The sequence below is a fragment of the Pseudonaja textilis genome, chromosome 1 (genome assembly GCF_049901715.1).
Source record: "Pseudonaja textilis isolate UNSWEBS1 chromosome 1, rPseTex1.2, whole genome shotgun sequence".
NCBI classification, from domain to species: Eukaryota; Metazoa; Chordata; class Lepidosauria; order Squamata; family Elapidae; genus Pseudonaja; species Pseudonaja textilis.
The window spans coordinates 25,949,644-25,971,158 of record NC_141990.1 but is presented as its reverse complement, the minus strand read 5'-3'; the positions used below and the strand labels follow the sequence as shown (position 1 = coordinate 25,971,158).

Here is a 21,515-nt window from a genome sequence, read left to right as displayed (position 1 = left end):
TTGAAATAATTTTCAAGACCAGGAAACCCTGCCATCTTCTCTAACTGACAATCATTGCTAAAGAATAGGTTGGGTTTTTTCAGTTCCTTTCTGTACCCAAGGAATTTCATTTACCGTTATGTTTTCACCAGCTCTTAGTCTTCTTAAAATGGAAAGGTTGCCTTCCATTTGAAAATGAATGGTAGCTCACTATAGATTTCTGTTGAAATCCAGGAAAGAAGATACTCAAAATGAAAGAATAAAGTAACCCCTGATGTCCGTGCCTACGAGACCTTGGGAACTAAGAAACACAAATTAACATGCAGGAACTGAAGAAGGAGTAAAATATATTGGACAAGAATGGAGAGAAACAAAGAAGGTGAGTAGCCACAGAAGCTCAACAATTCATGTAAAAAGAGCATCTGTTTGTACAACCTCATCTGGAAGCCCATGTGCAAAATAGAAAAATGAGATATATATGTGCCAAAGAAAATCATGGCACAAAGAAAAGGAAAAAAATGTTGGGGAGGGGGAATCTTTCTCTTAATTTTACTCTCTCCAGCTGCTTCAGGGAAAAGGAAAAGCTTTGAGGATAAACAATGTAACATTGAAGCAGATTTATGGAACTGCTGAAAACCAGTCAAAGAAGAGAAAAGAAAGAGGCCACTCTGATTCTGGTATTACATGAAGATGTGAAACCACTGTCTTCTGCATCTCAGTATTTCTCAGTGATGTAATGCCTACTCCAGGTCACTCATAAAATTATGGGCTCAGATTTAGGTCTTCTAAATCTGGACATCTGTACCCCTGTTTTAAAATAAGAAGGGCTGCTTTTTATCCAACTTGTCCTTGGTGAGTTAGAAAGTCTTCTTAGCATCCCATTTCCAGCGTCCAGCCTAGTGCCTCTATAATCAAAATAGGAAGCTAACAAGTTCCCCTTATTAATGGTCCTGCCTTTGTCAGTATCAGGTATTCAGAGATTCCGTTGTTCAGAAGGTTTAATTCTATGACTGTAGTTAATTGCAACTGAATTAATCCATCATACATTCATTTATTGAAGTACTAACATGACCACCTTTCAAAGACTTGGCATTTGCCAGATTTATTAGATAATACTGTGGTTCCTAAACATCTAACATGGTTGACTGCTGGGCTGGTTGTGAATTATGGGAATTATAGTTCTTTTGAGAGTGAGATGGGTTACCATCTAAATTAGATAATAGATAGATAGATAAGATAAGATAAGATAAGATAAGATAAATAGATAGATAGCTGATAACTGTAGCTGTAGGTATAGAGACAGAGAGATAGATATAGATGTTTGTAAGGCATTAAGTCTTTCAAAACTACAACAACAAAAAAGCCAATGAGGGGAAGAGGGGAAAAAACCAATTGTTTGAAAAATTGGTCCATGAACCCCTATTTCTTGTATGCTACCAGTTTCAGTAAAACTGTCAACTCATGGTCTCTGTATTTCTTGAAAAAAAGTATATGAGAAAATCTTGATGGTCACATCGAAGACCTATTAAGTCATCCTTAAAAGTGGATATGAATGTAGTAGACTTTTCTTGCAGTTGGTCATCTGTGCTTGGTATTCAGAGGACTTGTCCTCGTTTTTTCTTCTTTTTATGACCCTGTAATCCCCTTTATCAGGATGGAGTTGGGGCATCTGAATGGAGCTGAGTGTTTACTGGCCAGATGCCCTTCCTTACACCTAAGTGGAATTCAGAGCAGAGATGCGCCCTGATAGAGATAAATGTGTCACTATCTAGGATTGAATTTTCAACCTTCCAAATGTTGAGGTGAGTGTCTTCACCACCTTCCAGCTCTTCTTAGCTATTTCTACATATTTTCATTATCTTTATTGCCATCATGTATCAATTGTCACCAAATACAAGCTATCTGGGTCAAATATGGATTAAAACATGATAGTCACGCTGCCAGTAAAATTTAAGTAATGAAAAGTGCATGAACGCTAGGCCGTCTGCAACTGTAATAGCATCATCCTCGGAACAAAAGCCCTTAAAAGCTAGCGTAGGAAAGCTAGCTGTGTGCTGCATCTAAAACAACTTTCCACAAGTCAGATAAATTGGACAATCTCACTTTAAACAGAGAAGAATATCTTTCTATTTATTTTCTCTACTCCTCGAATAATTTTGCATACCCTACTCACCTTTTAAATGAAAGACATTTAAAAGTTGTCATTTCTCCTCCGAGGAAAATTGTGGCATGAACTGAGCAAAGTTATGAGGCAATATTGTTCTCATCTGCACCTTTCCCTGCTGTCCCCCTCCAGATGGGTAGGGACAGCACAGTCCCTTTTGACAATGTGGGCTGGGAATTTGGAAAGCAGCCCATCTGCCTACAAAAGGCTGCTGTAAGTTATTTGTAGGTCACAGAGATAGAGACCAAAATAAGATAATTTGAGCCTGGTCATTTCACAGATTAACCGAGTTGGAAGGGAGCTTGTAGGTCTTCTCGTCCAACCCCCCACCAAACAGAAGACCTTACACCATTTCTGACAGATGGCAGTCCAATCTCTTCTTGAAAGGCTCCAGTGATGAAGCTCCCACAACCTCCCAAGGCAAGCTGTTTCATTGGTTGATTGGTGTCACTGTCAGAAAATTTCTCCTTATTTCCAGGTTGATTCTCTCCTTGATCAGTTTCCATCCATTATTCCTTGTTTGGCCTTTGGGTGCCTTGGAAAATAGCTTGACCTTCTTCTCTCTATGGCAGCCCCTCAAATATTGGAAGACCGCTATCATGTCTCCCCTGGTCCTTCCCTTCACTAGATTAGCCATGCCGAGTACTTGCAACCGTTCATTGTATGTTTTAGCCTCCTATCCTTTAATCATCTTGGTTGCTCTTCTCTGCACTTTTTATAGAGTCTCAACATTTTTTTTATAATGTGGAGAACTCTGGACTGATTTGTCTAATGATTCATTTGTTGGTTTTCTTGGCTGTCCACAATATTCTTAGGAGTCTCCTCCAATACCCTAATTCAAAAATGTCAATATTCTTCCTATCTTGCTTCTTCAAATTCCAATGTTTGCTTCCATAGATTGACACAGGAATACCATGCCTAATATGATTTTGATCATTGTAGTTATAGATACATTATGGCATTTAAATATCTTTATCATGGCTTTCATGGCTGCCCTGCCAAGTCATAATCTATGGCTTATTTCTTGACTGCTTGCTTACTATTGATGGTTAATCCTGAAAGGCAGAAGCTATCCAACACTCTGATATCTTGATTGTCAATTCTAAGTAATGAATTGCATGCTGACTCTGCCTACTGTCAGGTGTCAGTCTTGACTGGCTCAAGGTTGACTCTACCTTCCATCCTCCTGAGGTTGGTAAAATGGGGAGCCAGCTTGTTGGGGGCAATATTTTGACTCTGTAAACTGCTTAGAGAGAGCTGTAAAGCACTATGGAGCAGTATATAAGTGCTAGGTGTTATCAATAAGTTGTTCTACCTGTTGTCATTAGTTTGGTTTTCTTTATATTTAATTTTAGTCCCATTTTTCACTTTGCTCCTTAACTTTTATTACTTGAGCTTGCATTTTGGGCTACATGTTTAGCGTCATCAGCGTATTGCAAGTTATTGATGTTTCTTCTTCCAATATTAAATCCATGCTTATGTCCTTCCAATCCATCTTCTCTTAATATATATTCAGCATATAGGTTGAATAAATAATTGGAAAGCAAACAGCTCCCATTTATCTTAGAAGCAAACAAGACAAGAATCTTGATATAAAATAAAGCATTCTTAGAAGTGTACATTTGTATTGTAACCAAAGTCTGCCAGAAATTTGTTTTATGGAAAATAACATGGACGTGTGGCATTTTACAAGTATAAATATGTTGAATATATATTGTTCTTTCTTAACAGTGGGAAAAGAAGAGATAAATTTTTTGATACACCTGGGGAATGCACACAAATTTTAGTTACTAAGAAGCAAATTTCAAAGACCAGATACTCTCTGAAAAGAAACTTAATCTTCCTAAGTAGGATCTTCAGTTTAGAAGATTTCCTAACAAATTAGATTAATTGAGACTGCTGCGAATTGAAAAAGAATACTTTGTTAACTAAGTACCGCTGCATGCTGGTAGAATTTTTCTAGCAGCTTTGATTCTTCTGAGACATTAAAATATAAAATGGCAATTTGGCCACAGAGACACTTCATGCACCTCTCAAAATGGTCTTAAATTGCACTTCCCAAATGCAGCGTCTGAGCTCACCTCCTTGAGTGTAGAAGGGAAGGTGGTTTCTTGCAGGTAGAATTCTGAGACACATTGGAAAGTGATTGTGAGAATGATGCCCAAACAACCCAGATGTACACAGGCCGCTTGGAAGACTTCAGGATTCACAGTTTCAGAGCACTCCAGGATTTCCCCTGAAGCTGTCAACAGTGTCATGGCTACCACCTGCCAGGGGGAAAGCAAAAGATCTGGTTGAATCTGGGTTATCAACTCACCTATCACAGTACATTTGAAGACTTCCGTTTTACTTTAAGTTTCTTGCATGCATCCACCATGAAAGAAGTAATATATGTCAACCTGGCCAACTGGTAGACCAACAGGATAAATCATTCAACAAGATTAATCAACATGATAAACTCTTCAATCAAGTGAAAGCATAATACGGTTGCTGGTTTCAGTACAACGTGTGATACAAGCATAGATGCTATGTTTTCTTAGCCTGATTTAAGATTTGGTGCACTAAACAAACCTAGCCGTCTAGTTGCTAATGCCATCCTTATATGCTGTTGGTGCCATTGCACTTATGCAAGGCTAACTGTAGACAAACAATTGAATGTAGTATATACATTCATCCCATTGGAAAGCATTGCCTTGAGTCAATCTGAAGCAACATAACTTCTACTACAGCTTTCTCCAGCTTGATGACTTTCAGGTTCGTTGGATATCAATTCCCATAAATCTTTGGGAATGCAAGAGATCTTGAGGAAAGGCTATTTTACTGCCCTTGAATCTTATCTTGGTGTTGCTATCATCATATTGCATGATGGGATTTCTCGTAAAATAGTTGTCTTCAGCTCCAGTACTAGCTTCTTTTTCTGTTTAGGTTACGAGTTGTGGGTTTTTAACACATATACTGTTTTTTTCTTAACATTTGTTGGATACCCAGAATCACTTTGGGAAGGGGGGTGGCCAGGATAGCCATTTTAGAGCAATCTGCATTTAGGATACAGGAACAAGAAAAGGAACAAACAAAGCAGGCTCTAGATTCATAAACCCATTCGGATTCAGTGCACAGATTTCAGAAAAGGCATTCATCTGTGAGCTTTTGATGTAATTATTTCTCACAGATAAATGAGGGAGACGTTAAATTGCTGGAATTCATATGCATCTTTACTTGATATTCAACTATTTGATTCAGTTAAAAAAAATCTTGCTTATTTGTATGTCACCAGCCTCCATTCTGATTATCACGAGGGTACTTTTGAGATATTTTAAACAGGATGCCACATTAGAGTCATTACAGTTCAACTCCAGGCTAATTTTACCATAAAATTATTTTATTACATCGAAGTCCAAACTGCTCATATTTTTAGCAATGGCTGTGCTTGCTTGCTTGCTAAGGTTACCCATGGTTATCTGAACAATTTTAATTGAACAAACCCATTTACTGGAGTCTCATGATACACTGAACCATAAATTAACTCCATAAGAAGGGAGCCAAAAGTTAGCCAAAGTTGTTGTCAGTTAGTTTGTGATTTCTTGTGTTATAAAATAGAATTACTTTGTAAATCTGTAAAAATATCTATTTTCTTAACTTATTTTGGTTCAGTAAAATCTGATTAGTTGTAAAAAGATAACATCAGCTTCATTTATCATAAGATCCCTGACTGGGTCAAATCACTCATATGATTGATCTAAGAAATAAAAAGAAGCAAAAAAGAGAGAAAGAATGGTGCTCAACAGAATTTGAATCACAAACAATGTTGAAGGTACATAGCATTGTATCTTTGAGAAAAGAGAAAGGAAAATCCCATCACTCATAACTGGCTAATTTAAACTCTAAATTGAAAGTATCTAACAAGCACCAGGAAGATTTACTTTGAACTGATAATTCAGTTTTAATATTCATTTGATGTTTTGTTTCCAATGGGATTTTTCAAGTATTGATTCAGACAGAGTCATCTTTAGGAGACAGTAAAAAAAGAATAAGTCAAGGTGGTGGCATTGACTGTAAGATCAAAAACCTACTGATTTTTATGCACATTGTATGTGCAAAAACATGTAAAAGAGGCCAGAGCTTTAATTGCAGGCCATAACCATCCACTTGGCTTATTTTGGCTCCAGCGTGGATGCTCCTGGTTTCAGGTTTTGTTCAGTTTCAGGAACATCTGTTTCAACAATATGAGCACCTGCAGTTCTGAGACATGACCTTTGATCTACTGCCAAGATGTGAGGAAATGTCCTTGGTCTGTTGCACTGTTGTATCATTGGTTTTATTGTTTCACTGAGTTTACAGTTGCCAGAAAGTCAAGATCTTAAGGTACTACCCCCTAAGATTATTCATAATTAGCATTCTTCTAGAGCTGGATGAGTCCCATCGCTGGAAGATGCTAGATGATGATGATGATGTGAGAAACTGATGGACAATGTTTTTGAGATCCCAATTCTTCACACGGTGCGTGATGAAAGCATCCCAACCATCCATTTTTTCCCAACCTAGCCCAGTTTTTTTCCCCTCTCAGGAAACTTTCTCCAGCAGAGGGCACCAGTGGGCTGAAATTCAGGCTACCCCCTGGGTCTCCAGTGGCTCTACAAAGTAAATTTCATCAGTCCTCTGGTTTGCCTTCCCTACAATCTCACTTGCTGAAAATGACTTCCCAGGGGAAAGGAAAAAGCAAGGGATGGGAAGTAGACAAAATTAAGAGTCTGAGGCCTTTTGCATGGTGCTGTTATGCTAGGTCTTTTTCTTTTTTCAATCTCTAGGCAATCTTCTGAGGTCAAAATGGTTCAGAGGAGGAAACAAGCTCTAGGGAAATCACACTAAAATCAGTTGAAACAAACCTGTCTATCATTCTGAAAACTTTGCAGCCGAGACTCTGCTGCTATCCTAGGTAGCCATTTACGGCTTTGACTATATACAATAACAAAGATGGACTTCCATTCTAGCAAGCAAGAGAGGCCACGATATGAGCCAATATCATTGCTTTCAAAATCTGCTCTCTGCACAGTTCTACATCATTCACTAATCTAGTGGGTTTGGGCTACATCCTACTGTGAACTTGAGGACTGCTTCACATTTCCTGTCTTTCTCTCTTGCACTCATGTATACATGTATGCATACAGACAGAATAGACCTCATGCTAAACTATTGCTTAGTTTTGACATAGTTTGCCATTTGAACCCTGCCACTCTAGTTATAAGCTAGCATTTAGACTTAGTGTGCCATGTGAACCAGGCAAACATAGCTAGTTTAAATAACTGTGCTTAAACAAGCAATGACTGAGCACAAACTCTGACCAATGCTACATCCTCTGGCAGTGGATGCTATAATCTAATTTATAATGGGACTTTCCAATTTTCTACCCTGCATCTCCTACCACTCATCTTCCAATATCATGTCGTGATATTGATCTGTGGTGGTGCAGTATTGCAGGCTAATTTTGCCCATAGCGAGGAGTTTGCTACTGACCAGCTCAAGGTTGACTCAGCCTTCCATCCTTCCAAGGTCAGTAAAATGAGGACCCAGATTGTTGGGGGCAATATCCTGACTCTGTAAACTGCTTAGAGCAGGATGTAAAGCACTGTGAAGTGGTATATAAGTCTAAGTGCTTTGCTTTGTTCATTTGTCTAAGTGCTATTGCTTTGTTCATCTACTTTCTCCAAACCATGCCTTTTTGCATCTGTCATGCCATGCTTACCAAGATCAGGATTCATTCATGGGTATTTGAAAGTTAGGTTACTTTGAGTTGGTGTGCATTATATTGCTTGTGCTAACATTCCTTTCTTCCAGCTGAAATTTGGATTCTGCGTTCTGTGTTTTGAGACTCTATTTTGGAGTTTACTTTGTTTCTTTTCATTGCAGCTGCAGAAATTCCTGATTCTGTGCCTGAACCACTGTTAAAGTTGTAAAAACCCCATGCTCTTTTGTACCTGGTTACCTAAATATTCCTATTACACATTTATTTTTGTTCACACTCCCAGTTGGTTATGATAAGTTTTCTGTATGTCCACATGCACTTATTTATAAGCACTTGCATCAGAAGAAAAACTTGGTCACTGTAAAACTTCCTTCAGAAGTTTTCAGGCAGGAAAATGATGTTCAGAGGCAGAAAGAGAAATGGAGCCAAGATTTCTCAAGCATGTCTTCCTTCCTCAACTTCTCATAGTACAGGCTGTCTTTTAGGTATATAATGTATTGGTCTTTGTTTCACTCTCTCCCCATTTCCTAAGATTTTCCCCGTTGTTTCCCCCTCAGAACTGTTTCTGTCAGCTGGTCTTCTTGGCTCTCAAAAGGCCATTTTGTCATCTCTCTTGTCTCCCAATTGATTACCCGCCCTCTCTTATTAGCCTTCCCTCTCTTTCTTTTCCACCTCCTTCCCTTGTTGTGTCTTACAATGCACAGATTTTTGTGGGAGAAAAATTATTAGCCACATTCAAAAGTAGGTAATCTTGCTAGCCACCATGTCTGAACCAGGGAGAACAATTTGTTTTACAAGTTGCCACAAATTGCTATTAATGAACTACAGATAATTGGAGAAAGGAATCAAAGCTCTGGGTTTTATCTTAGCTCCGCCCCACCCCATTTCACAGCTACAAATCCTCACACTTACACAGTATGTAAGATAGGCAGCAAAGAGCGTCCTATTCAGCAACGTTATGACAATATTCATGAATTAGTGCAAACGAGCCTTTATATTATCTAGGTTTGTATGCACATTTGCAAGTCCTTGGCTTGTGACCACAATTAGGACCAGAATTTCTGCTGGTAAGCAGGGCAATCGTTAAATGAGTTGCAGCCGATTTTATGAGCTTCTTCTTCATGACCACAGTTGTTAAGCAAATCACTACAGGCTTTTATGACTCATGTGGTTGTTAAGTGAATCCAGCTTCCCCTGTTGATGTTGCTTGAGGGAAGCCAGTTGGGAAGGTCATAAATAGCTCTCATATGACCCTGGGATGATACAGCTGTCACAAATACATTATGGTTGCCAAGGGTAACAATTCTGATCATGTGATCATGGAATGCTATGTGGTGTGGCCTGTCAGCTGCCAGCCCCTTCAACAGCCGAATCAGAGTAGGAGGAGGCATGGGAGTCAAGGTCAGCATCAGGGTAACCTGGGAGTTCTGAGGGAGAAGAGGGAATGGAGATGGCAGAGAGAGAAACAGAGGTGGAGCCTGGGGCATCCGTCAGCCCTCAGATGGAGACTCAACATGTCCGGAGGTGGCTGATGAAGAAGAAGTGGAACAGCTGGGTCCAAGGCCTGACTGCGCAGAAGGCAGAGGAGAGGAGAGCAGTGGAAATCCATGGGCCGATCCTTGGGAAGGAAGAGCCACCACTGCTGGTGAAGCCCCACCCTCGCACTGGGGATAAAAGGCAGAGGGTAGAGATGAATAGATGTGGCAGACAACTGTTTATCTCCCGGCCACACGGCCTTGTTAGCCTGCGGTGAGAGAGAAACTTTTTGCCAGGGCTGCTGGTGCTCCTAATAAAGGAATCTTTGAGTTAACTTCAGAGGGTTTGTTGTAGTGCTGGGTGAGAGCACAACAACTGTTGTAAGTGTGAACTGGTCATGTCACTTTTTTTTTCCAGTGCCACTGTAACTTTGAGTGGTTGCTAACTAAATGATTTTTTGCTTCAGGATTACCTGTACTTGAAATGTATTTGTATATATCCTAGCAACTGTGCTTAATTATTAGAGGTTCCTAAACTTTTGCGTTGGTAGGCATATTTGGAATTTTGACATCGTGTTAGAAAATGGCTACGTGATGAGAATAAACAATCACAAAACACCCCTTAAACCAAATTAAAAGTAACTCCTACCACACCCTTGTATCTCCCACTCCAGGATGACCTCAATCTCCTCATTTAGCCTTTGTACTTTTGCGGGGGAGACAGATGAACACAAACCTAAACAAAACACATCGCCATTACCCACTTTACTTTAGAAGAATAGTTCTGGACTCTAAGACTATCCTCTTGGTACTGGAAAAACAAGATACAGTTTGCTTTGCAGCCTGCTACCTTCCCAGGTTTTTTTTTAATGAAAAGAATCAATAATAATAAGAACCATAATAAAATCTGCTTAGACAAGAAGCCAGACAAGATACAAAGGAATAACAGGGGACATACATTTGCTTGGCAGGCACTGCACAAGAGACCAAACGAAGGCCGTTTCCTGAGACCTGAGGCTCTATTAGAGCTATTCCTTAATACAGCCACGGTAGTGCAGTGGTTAGAGTGCAGTGCCTCAGGCTACTTCTGTTGACTGCAGGCTGCCTGCAATTTGGCAGTTCAAATCTCACCAGGCTCAAGCTTGACTCATCCTTCCATCCTTCTGAGGTGGGTAAAATGAGGACTCAAACTGTTGGGGGCAATATGCTGACTCTGTAAACCATTACAGAGGACAGTAAAGCACTGTAAAGTGGTATATAACTCTAAGTGCTATTGCTAATCCATAATAGGTTCATTGGCTTTTACTGGATTATGACATTCTTCATAATCCAGTAAAATATTTATAATCTTGGTTGATATTTCCTCCTCCCTTGCTACAACTGCAGGCCAAAATGAACAGAGGTTGCCTTTTCAGGAAAGGATTCCACAATGCATCTCACATCTATCTAGAGACACATTTTCTCCTTTACTGCATGGGCTTTTAGAGCAGATATTTTTTTAGCAGAGTGGATGAGCATTATAGAAATAGGGAGTAGATATTAAGTCCTTCCCTCCCAAGCACTAGCCTCTCAAGTAATCTCCCATGGGGCAATGAGGGTGCAAAATAGTTTTCACTGACCATAATGGAGGATATTGGAAATTTTTATGACAGAGAATGATGTTTTTATCTACATCAGCTGCCCTAATTTAACAGCACAGGCACAACCTACTTAGGACAGCGACTCAAGTAGACCATAGCTCAGCAAACCTGCCTCTTGACTTTGAAAAGAACGTTTTCCAGCCCAACTTGATTCCTGATGGATTCAAATCAATTTCACAAGGTCTGGACAACAGATACTGAGATGCTGGGGATGCATCTCCTTAAATGTCCAAAAGCAGGACCTGTAGCGTAGCTGCTTCATGGTGGAATTTAATCTGCTCTGTGCCACCTGGATCTCTGCTTCCCCCCCCCCACCCCTCCACCCCCCCCACCCCACACAAAAGTAGACTTTCTCTTTCCTACCACCCCATTGCAGGGTAAAGCCTTGACAATTTTCAATGAAAAAGCACGGACAACATCCCCGCATCAATCCCAGCTACCTCAAGCTAAAACAGGGTCATGTAAGAGACAATGCTTATTTGGAACACTTTGGAAAATGGATGCCAATCAGTGCCAGCAATACTGATATCATCAAACATTTGCACTGATTTAATAAAGCATTTTACTTGCTCCCTTGCAAAGAATAGGCAGATTACTGCCCATAGACTGCATGTGATTCCCTAGCCCCAAACCTTGTGCTTTTGCCTTCAAATTTGGTCTGTGTGAGAGATACAGAGAGAAAGAGAGAGAAAAAGGGTTGCTGAAATGGCCCCGGTACTCTGATTGCTCCATTACTTTTGTGGCTGGTTATTTATTTCTAAAACATCCCTTGGTATGATGAAATGGCTAACAGACCCTGGGAATGTAAAGAGAGCGCATCTGTTACAGGAGGAAGCAGGACCCTTGTTAAGCTTCCCAAGTCCAGGAGAGGACATTTTGAGAAAGAAACTCAGAGTGCCGTAGTCATGCTGGGTATAGATTGAGTTGGATTAGTAGGCTTTCAAGGTTTATCTTACTACATTCTACTTGCAATAAAGATCTTCACAGGACATAGAATATCAGAGAGTTGGAAGGACTTTGGAGGTTTTCTAGTCTGATCCCACTGCTCAAGCAGGAGACCTTACCCCATTTCAGAAAAACGTCTGTCCAATCTCTTCTTAAAAGCCTCCAGTAATGGAGCACCCATAACTTTTGAAGGCAAGCTTTTCCACTGGCCGATTTTCCTCACTGTCAAGAAATTTTTTCCTTAGTTCTAGGTTGCTTCTATCCAACTCATTCTTGTTTCCCGAGTCTGCTCACCTCAAAGGGCATAACCCTGGGAACAGGGCAAAGCTTGGCCTCTTGTAGTGCCATTCTCAAAAGACTTATGGGAAATGAAAATGTCAGTCAACCCCCTAGGACAGCACCTTTGTCTTTGCTAATAAAGCCTCTCCCCCACCCACACTTAGGGTACTTTTATATAGAATAGAATAGAATAGAATAGAATAGAATAGAATAGAATAGAATAGAATAGAATAGAACAGAACAGAACAGAATAGAATTCTTTATTGGCCAAGTGTGATTGGACACAAGGAATTTGTCAGTGCAATTTCCACTGTTTCAATCTGTCTCCAATCCCTCCAAAGCAGGCCAAAGCTGATCAGTAAGAGATTGCAAAAACAAAGACCACCACCACCACCAGCATTTTGATCATACCACTTCCCCTGATCCACTAGAGATCCTGGAGTTACAAAAATTGCCTACATTCCACTCAAAAAAGACATTAAGCAATGAGATGGTCAATGCAGCATGTGATAAGCATTTGCCTCCTATAAAATCAGAATAAATGGCTAACGGGAATTGCTTTGAAGCCCCCAAGTTCTCTTTCCTCTGCTGCACTTTATGGCCTCTGTGAACTGCGTTGGTGATTATGCTGGCCCTCTCACAATGCCAGGCATTTTTCTCAGTTACCATAACCACTGTTTGTAGGATGCTACTTTGATTGTAGTAGAGAAGAGGGGCAGATAAGTTCAGGAACAGATTGCTGAAATGTAGGGTTTGTGCTGTCCAGACAGTTTAGAGTTAATGGGATTTGGGATAGTTAGTTAGGAATTGTGAGCTGTTCCCTTAAAGGAATGGCTCACAATTCCTAACTAACTATCCCAAATCCCATTAACTCTAAACTGTCTGGACAGCACAGGGTTGCAAGGTCTATTTGAGTAGAGGGGATGGGATGAGCCATGGAGAAAACAGGCATTAGGACAACATGTTTGAGGAAAACTCAATCTCTGCTTCAGCTGCAAATAAATGGCAGCTGAACCAGGGGAAAAAGATAACTAAACTGAGCTCTCAGACCTCACAGACAATGGACTGCTGGAGTTCAAGAGGCAGCCCTTTTGCTCCTCACTCGTTTTTATTATTTTTCCACAGAAACAATACTGAGATGTCCTTGGTTGAGCCTGCCTTCTTCTGTATGTTATTGGTTCAATTTGATTAATGTGGGGGAAGATCTGCAAAATGCCATACAATATGTCAGCTCTGTGCCAATTTAGATATGCAAACATTCACTGCAAGCATTTAGAAGCAGGACAAATGGCTTTTAAAAAGCCTTATTGTTTTAATGCATTTTCTACCACCTCAATCGAGAAAAAGCTTTTTAAAATCTTACTGTTAAGCTACCATCTGGTTTATTTTCTTTCCTCTTGTCATATTACCAACTTTATAGGGAGTTTCCCCTCTTCTATTATTTTAAAAAATAAATAATGTAAAAACAATGTCTCTTGGGACAAATTTGTTGGCTATGTTGGCCATAATAAATAAATACATTCTATTTCTAGAAGCATGAAGACGGAGAAATTCATTAAAAGAATTGCCTCTGCCCTACCATCACAACTTTTGGATCAGATCTCCATGTGAGTCTACAAGGTCTGTAAAGGATGTGCATAAGTGCACAATCGTGCCTACCATCCCTGTCCTATTGTCCCCATTTATTCATACCTATTTCCTATATTCTTACTCATGTTTATACTTATACCTATTATCTTGCAAGTGATTGACAAATCAAATAAATAAATACAAAATAAAATAAATGAATTACTCTTTATGAGTTGCCAGCTTGGGAAGATTCTTGCACTATTTCTGAATTGGAAGTCAAATATAGTCTGATCAGAGACCAAGCATTAGAGGTGGTATTCAGCAGGTTCTGACCAGTTCTGGAGAACCTGTAGTGGACATTTTGAGAACCAGCAAACACCACCTTTGACTGGAGATTTTACAGTATCCTTCCCCTGCCACTCCCACCAAGCCATGCCCACAGAACCAGTAGTAAAAAAATTTGAATCCCATCAATACCAGGTATATTAGCAAAGTCTAAGGAAAGTCTGTCACAGCTTTGGAACATGAAGGAAAAGTTCTGGGCATAAATAATTCCTTCCAAGGTAATCTAGAGTGAGAGGTGAGGAGAGTGGAGGTAGCAAGAACACTGTGTGACCAGTAAATTACTATTTGCCAGATACCTAATGAGCAAGGAAAACTCTTCCAACGCAAATCAGTGACCTCATGGACACATGTCTGTAGCATTTGGGGCAGTAATATAGAAGTACTTTGCTTCTGAACTTTAGGCAGGAATTGCCTTTTGAATAACTGCTCTGCTGTGGTGCCTTGCATACAAAGGGACTTCAATGTAATTCTACATTATTCTCATTTATTTTCTCCCACTGGAGAATAAAAACTGACATAATTAGCATTCTAATAACTTGCTCGTATGACATAATGGCAAGGAAATGTTTACATCCTGCTAGTTACAACCCACTAAGGTCTTACCTGAGTGGCCAAGATGCCATGGCTGAAGCCAGTGTTGTGAGTGCCAGTTCCAATGACTCCAGCAGCTGCCACATCCGACACAGCTCCTAAACTGCATCCCAAAACACAGAAAAGGGAGAGATTTAGCCGCAATCCATTCCAAAGGTAACTGTTGAGACGATGATATTAACAAATGTGACACCGATACCAAAAACCTAATTAACTGCACCTGCTCCGACTTGAAAACATGCCCCAATGAGTTTTGAACATACGTCACAGCCTGTCAAGCCATAGAAATGGAACACTGACTATGAAGGGATGTTGGATGCAGATTTGTAATTTTGATCCTGGAGTGATTCCTTGGATTCGGTATATCCTGGCAAGAATATACGTAATCAGGGGTGCATGGATTTCTGACCCTTGTGAAACTGAAAATGTATTCTTATGTGAGCTCAACTGGCAAGGGAACTACCTCCACCCCAGGAATCCTTTCGTGATTCCTCTAAAATCCAGGAATGTTCCTCTCTCAGTTTTGTCCACTTCCCATTTGAGGGAAAAAATACCACTTCCGGAAGTCCATGCACTGGTTATTACTCTTGGATAATCTTGGCTGTGGGGAAAAAAAAGTCAGTCTGCTTCTATGCTGATAGTTTTTTCCATCTATGTGTCACTGCACACAAGTGAATTTGCATATGCTCCTATAAGCTTATTTAGTTTTCTGCTTCACTTTAAAAGAATTCATTTGCCACTCCCAAAAAGGGCAATGGGGTGAAGGATTCCCTCTGTATGCAATTATAAGGTCTTTGAAGTTAACTGTACCTGAGCTCCTGTGCTAAAATCATTCTGCACCGCCATAGAAGCAAATTTGTAATGTATTTGACTAATTTAGGTGAGTTGAAACCTGGCCATAGAGACCTTCACTAGATACAGCATTCTAAAAAAAGGTCCTCTCCCCCTCCCCAAATGGTTTGATTCAATTTGCCATTCAGAATTTCATCACACATCTGGCCACATTTTATAGACTAGTGATAATATTTGTCCTTAAATGCATCACAACTATCTGGGGATTTTATAGGGCGTGTCAAATTTTTCAACTTTCAATTTCCAAATATTATGGGTACTCAAAAGTTGTGACATGCCTTGGGGATTGTAAAGATATTTTGATTCCTTTGATATAATGTAGGCGTGCTTAGTAAGTAACTACATAAATATCATAACTTTTTAACATTTTGTTTTTTTCAGCGAGCAATATGCCTACCATCTCAGTGAAGGTTTACTTACATCGGTAGAGCTAAGCCATGTTTGTTCAGCTCTACATTCAGATGAGAGAGCAAAATCCCTGCCTCTACTGTCACTTGCTTCTTCTCTTTGTCCACCTGCAAGAGATAATATATTGTCATGCTAATCAAAGAAGCAGTCCTGGAGGAAATATTCGATCAGGACTTATCATGTATGTGCAACAGGCCAAGCATAATTTGGAAGAAATGCATCAGGCGTCTCACAAGTATTGCACTAAACATTTGATTCTAAAGCAGCAGCATCTTTTTCAAGCCTGCATAGAAGTTTTTTTTTTTAATATTCATGCTGTAATAAGTTATAAAGGGCTGCTGTGCTTGTTTCTTTATAATTATTTTCAAAATGGGCATGAGTTTTAAATACAGAGCCAAAGTCGAAACACAAAAACTCATTGAATAACCATACAGAATTAGCACTGTGAACTTTAAATGTGATTTATAGATTAACGTGATATGACAATTTTAACTTATTGGATCTTTGATGATCAGCCTTAATTAAAGCAAAGTATGGTTTGGCATGATATATTGACTGTTTCCTAGTATGATTTGATTGCTTATTTGTACCCTATGACTATTATTAAGTGTTGTACCTTATGATTCTTGACAAATGTATCTTTTCTTTTTATGTACACTGAGAGCGTATGCACCAAAGACAAATTCCTTGTGTGTCTAATCACACTTGGCCAATAAAGCATTCATTCATTCATTCATTCATTCATTCATTCATTCATTCATTCATTCATTCATTCATTCATATGTGAACCTAGCCAGAACTACTTTCCACTCCTTTACCAACATCTAGGACAGGGCTGTCAAACTCACAATTCATGCGCTGGTCATGCCTATGCCCACTTTAGCAAAGAGGAAAAAAGTCATGATACATCATGTGATGACACCATGACAACAGGAGTTTGACACTCCTGGTTTAGGAGCTCTTTACACGATTCCTAGCAGTCTTTAGTCTTATTGGTTTGGCGGCCTCTTCCATAAAAGAAAGGAAGCCTTTGGGATTCTGAAGCCAAGTGAGATGAATCATGAACCTGACCCAGTGCCATAACCCTTTTACCTCAAGGATCTTATTCATCCTTCCCATCTGGATCATGAAATCCTCTGTGCAGGCAATGTCTGATGGGGAGTGTCCACCACCAACCACTTTCACTTTCTTGCTTTTCTGCCTGGCCAGAGCCAAGATCTGCAAAGATGTTAATCACACATTTGCACATTTAGAGTAGCAATAGCAACAGCACTTAGACTTTTATACTGCTTCATAGAGCTTTGCAGCCCTCGCTAACCAGTTTGCAGAGTCAGCATATTGCCCCCAGAACTCTGGGTCCTCATTTTACCAACCTCAGAAGAATGGAAGGCTGAGTCAACTTTGAGCTGGTCAGGATTGAACTCCTGGCAGTGGAATGCATTCTAACCACTGCACCACCATGACTCTTATGTAATCTAATACTTTCTCTAGGCCATTTAAGAATTTGCATAAGGTGCAGCTGGCACAATAGAGAGTATATTGTTATAAAGAGAGAACAATGGGATATGGGGAATAGTAGAGAACAAGTAAAAAAGGTAGAGAACAGGTAGAGAACAATCAGTCATAGAGAACATCAAAACAACAGAACACCTGGCTGGATGTTGCTTGCTTACCTCTCTGATCTCATCAGCTGTTGTTGGCTGGAAATACATTTCTGGAGAGGAACCATATGTTCTAGCCCAGTTCTGGAATATGACTCCACCTTCACCGTGTACCTAGTGCCCAAAAACACATAGTAGAAGCCCATCCATTTGAGAATTCATTGTAGAAAGGTTTCATGAAAACTGCCAGTTTTATCTGTACCCTTCTGGGAGGATATTTTTAAAAACATGGATGATTGCTTTGCTTGTAGATTACCTTACTGGATCAGCTCCACTCAAAATGGTAAACTACATGCACAAAATGAAGTGCAGTAAGATAATTCACAGATTCTAAAATATAATTCTTCCAACTAATACATTAAGTATTGAGACAGTCTACTTAAAAAAAAACACAAGACTTTTGAAACAGTTGACTGTAGGCTCTGCATTTTGAAAGAATGCTAGCTGGGGAATTCTGAGAGTTAAAGTCCACTCATCTTAAAGCTTCTGAAGTTGAGAAACATTGATCTAGCTGACCTTAAAGAAAGACCAAATTAGCCTCTGATGCTGATCTTAAAGCTTGGTTAAATTCAAATGCTTACACCATCTCCATGATGAACAAATAACCTGTTCCCAGACTATTTTGGCAGGGTTGAATCTGCAGGACTGTTTGATATCCTCAGCAGATTGGAAAGTCCGACTGCCTACTGACTTTTTACAAAAGTGAATGCCAAATTAATATGTGTAATTGCTGTCTTGGTCGAGCCTACTTTCTGGAAGACGGGCCCTCAATAGCTACTCTAATGTTCATTCCCAGCTTTAAAAAAGGATTTGAAAAACCAGAGCCAGAACATCAGGGGTGAAAAATTCTCTAAGAATCCATTTAGATGACAAAAAATTGGATAGTGTTTTGTCTGAGTCTGAAGAGTTTAGGAGCAGAACCTTTCTGCACACTAATGACTCTTGGTCAAGTATCTGAACTGCCCCTTTAAAGGATACTGCGTTCCTCTGGTAAAATGAAAATCCATTGATATTTCAGCATTTGTCTTGGAAGTTGGAGGTTCCAATTGTAATCTCTCATGATCAACAACTGTTTGCTCTATGTATGTAGGCTTAATACTGTATTTAAACAGGAGACCACCAGGAAATCTAGACCTATAGGCCAGATTAGGAAGTTAAAGAAATTGTATTGGAAGAAAGCAATGACAAATCATTTCTGTATTACTGCCAAGAAAATGACATGTGCCAATGTCATGTACCCAGAAGAAGTCAAACTTGATTGAAGAGAATCCTTATATTCATGAAATCCTTGGACAAAAAAAATCAGGAGACATTCCTAACCCGAGCTGTTGTATCCATAGCAAACATAGTTCACAAATATTTAAATTCCAATGCTTTTTTGTGCCACGGGAACTGGAATTCTAATGGCAGAAAACATTTGCCATGGAAGACTTGGTAGCTATTTACAGCAGGTTATGAGAAGGTGAATTGTGTTTTTGCTTCCCACCAGGTTTTCTAGTCCTCAGTTTATTCATTTCTTTAAAATAGTTGTCTTCTGTTACCCATGAGAAAAAACCCTTAAAATAATTTACTTATGGGTTCTTTCCCTTACTGATTAGTGGAGATACTTCCAAAGAAAAGATTACATAAAAGCCACATATTTTCAGATGCATTCTTAGAAAGACATAATGCAAAGGACTAGTTTTGCTTGGGGCACACAAACTATATATATTCTACATAGGGGAGGGATCTTGGTACCCCAGTATTAAAAGAATTCTGATCCATGTTGAATCTGAGTGATTGCCCAAGACTTCAGATAAACCATGCCGGAAATGTTTTAAGCAGGTGAGGAATCAATGAAGCCATTGCTTCTGGGCAGGGTATGCTGTACCAGGAAGTAGTGTTCTACAGAACCTGCCACTGAGGTGGTTCCTTTTGGAAATGGTAATAAAATAAGCAAGATAAATAACACAAAAACCTCATTTTTCAAATACTATAAAACCATCACTTCTCCCCTGTCAGTTCAGTGCCATCAAGATAATTTCAGATGAGGTTATCTTTCCTTGGGCGTCCCAACCCAAATCATTCATCATTCCAACTGTAGTTTCTCCCACCATTAAAACAAATACTCTTACCATTATACTTGGCTTCTGTTGAACCTCAGAGGGAAGATTTGCAGAACGGAAAGTCCTCTAGTAAAGAGCCTTTAAGAAAAAAAGGATTGTGGGGAATTTAAAAGTTGAAGTTTTTAGATGTTCACCAAAGAGCAGAATTAGAAAGACAGGAGGCTCAGAAGAAGCCAAATGATGGAATGCTTCTCTGTGTCATAAGGACTTTTCTCCGGGATAAAAGGGGTTAATGAGTAACAACTGCAATGTTGGTTTGGGGGTTAAGAAATTTAGATTTGGGATGAAAGCTAAGCAGCTAGCCTATTTAATTAACAGATAGCCCTGAGAGATTCTTTGAAAAGAATTGGGTTGAGTAATAAAGAAAGGAACATTTTATGATTAAAGATGTTTGGAATAGGTGTTTGGAGAAATACTAGAAAATCAAAGAACTTTATATACATACATTTACATGCAGTTTTAGGATTATACCTAATCATTGTCACTGGGTTTTGCTTCTAATTCTCTTATTTTTGTTAAGTCCTCCCTTAGGTTACACATTTATATTTTATATCAATAATATTTTTTTAAAATGATTAAATGAAAATGCTTGATATTACAAAAATGCTATATAAAATGTGTCAATAAATCAAAGATTGCCCATATCAAATAAAAAAGCTTTTTTTATACTGGGGTTATTCTTGAACCAAGTCTGTATCAAAGCATAAGACAAAGTTCTCTTTCCCCCACCCCATTATTACCAGTTTGCCTCTATCCCAAACCATTGTGTGCCAAGGCAGAAACATTTACCAATGAGGATTCAATGCATGCTTTGTTGACCAGGTCCAACCAAAGTCCATCAATTGAACAAGCTGTTTCCAAAAATGGTCATTACTTGTTTATTTATTTTCATAAGAACAGCTGTCCTTTCCCTTCCCTGAGTTTATATTTATCTTATTGGTTTCATTCTGGTATTTTCTCCAGGCAATACCTTCTAGAGTCTTGAATCTGTCTTCTATATGTTAGCTAGAATGTGCCTAAAGTATTCCATATAACTGCCAGTAAAGTAAACGAATAAGCACCATCTTGCTTTTCTCTTGTACGAAATTCAATGAGAGCTTAAAATAGAGGTCTCCAAACTTGGCAACTTTAAGACTTGTGGACTTCAACTCCCAGAATTCTCCAGCCAGCATAGCTCCTGATCATTGTATACTACCTTGCTTTCCACATACGAAAACGGCTATGAATTTCCCAATCAAATCTTTTTCTTCCAATTATTGTAGACAACAACCGGCAAACAAAGAGCCATTTAGTAACAGTTTCTAGACACAATTATTTGTTGTCAGGATACATTTTAGATACGGAAAGAGAACAATAGTCTGTTGATTCCTGGTTAGAAAGGCAGCAAGATTTGAAGATCTGTTCCTTAATCTCTTTCAGCATCCTGTTCAGTTTGGTCTTAAAAGCATAGCTTAACAAGCTCAATATAAATGTTGGACTCTTACGTAGAAAAAAACCACAATTAAGATGGCTGATGAAGAAAGTTCAAGGCATATTTCATTTGGATGTATTGAATGAATTGTATTGAATTATTATGATGCTGGTCAGCCTGCTGTTTCAACTGGAGTTTGCAGTTTATCACTAAACATAGATTCATCATCCCTGCAGTAGGCTCAGACTCTTTCTGAACCTCACAATTATTATCTTTTCTTACTACAAGCTTAATCATGTCAATATCTTTTTAGACATCCTTAAACTTTTATTGCTCAACAGCATGTTAGTT

At 39.2% G+C, this 21,515-nt stretch overlaps 1 protein-coding gene across 2 annotated transcripts in view; it reads right to left on the bottom strand.

Annotated features, from left to right (window-relative positions):
• Positions 1–19,901, bottom strand: part of LOC113446341 (L-gulonolactone oxidase-like) — a 30,061-nt gene extending 10,160 nt beyond the window's left edge. The window contains exons 1-6 of one of the 2 annotated variants that reach the window (XM_087929617.1): positions 19,763–19,898; positions 17,661–17,762; positions 17,080–17,205; positions 16,000–16,094; positions 14,740–14,830; positions 4,225–4,410 (exon numbers count right to left, since the gene is read on the bottom strand). In XM_087929617.1, coding sequence (XP_087785743.1) covers positions 4,225–4,410; positions 14,740–14,830; positions 16,000–16,094; positions 17,080–17,205; positions 17,661–17,762; positions 19,763–19,765 — 603 coding nt within the window. In that variant the 5' untranslated portion in view covers positions 19,766–19,898. Of the gene's footprint in view, positions 1–4,224; positions 4,411–14,739; positions 14,831–15,999; positions 16,095–17,079; positions 17,206–17,660; positions 17,763–19,762 lie in introns of both variants that reach the window. The other variant, XM_087929623.1, reaches the window with a different exon arrangement.
• Between the last annotated feature and the right edge of the window lie 1,614 nt (positions 19,902–21,515).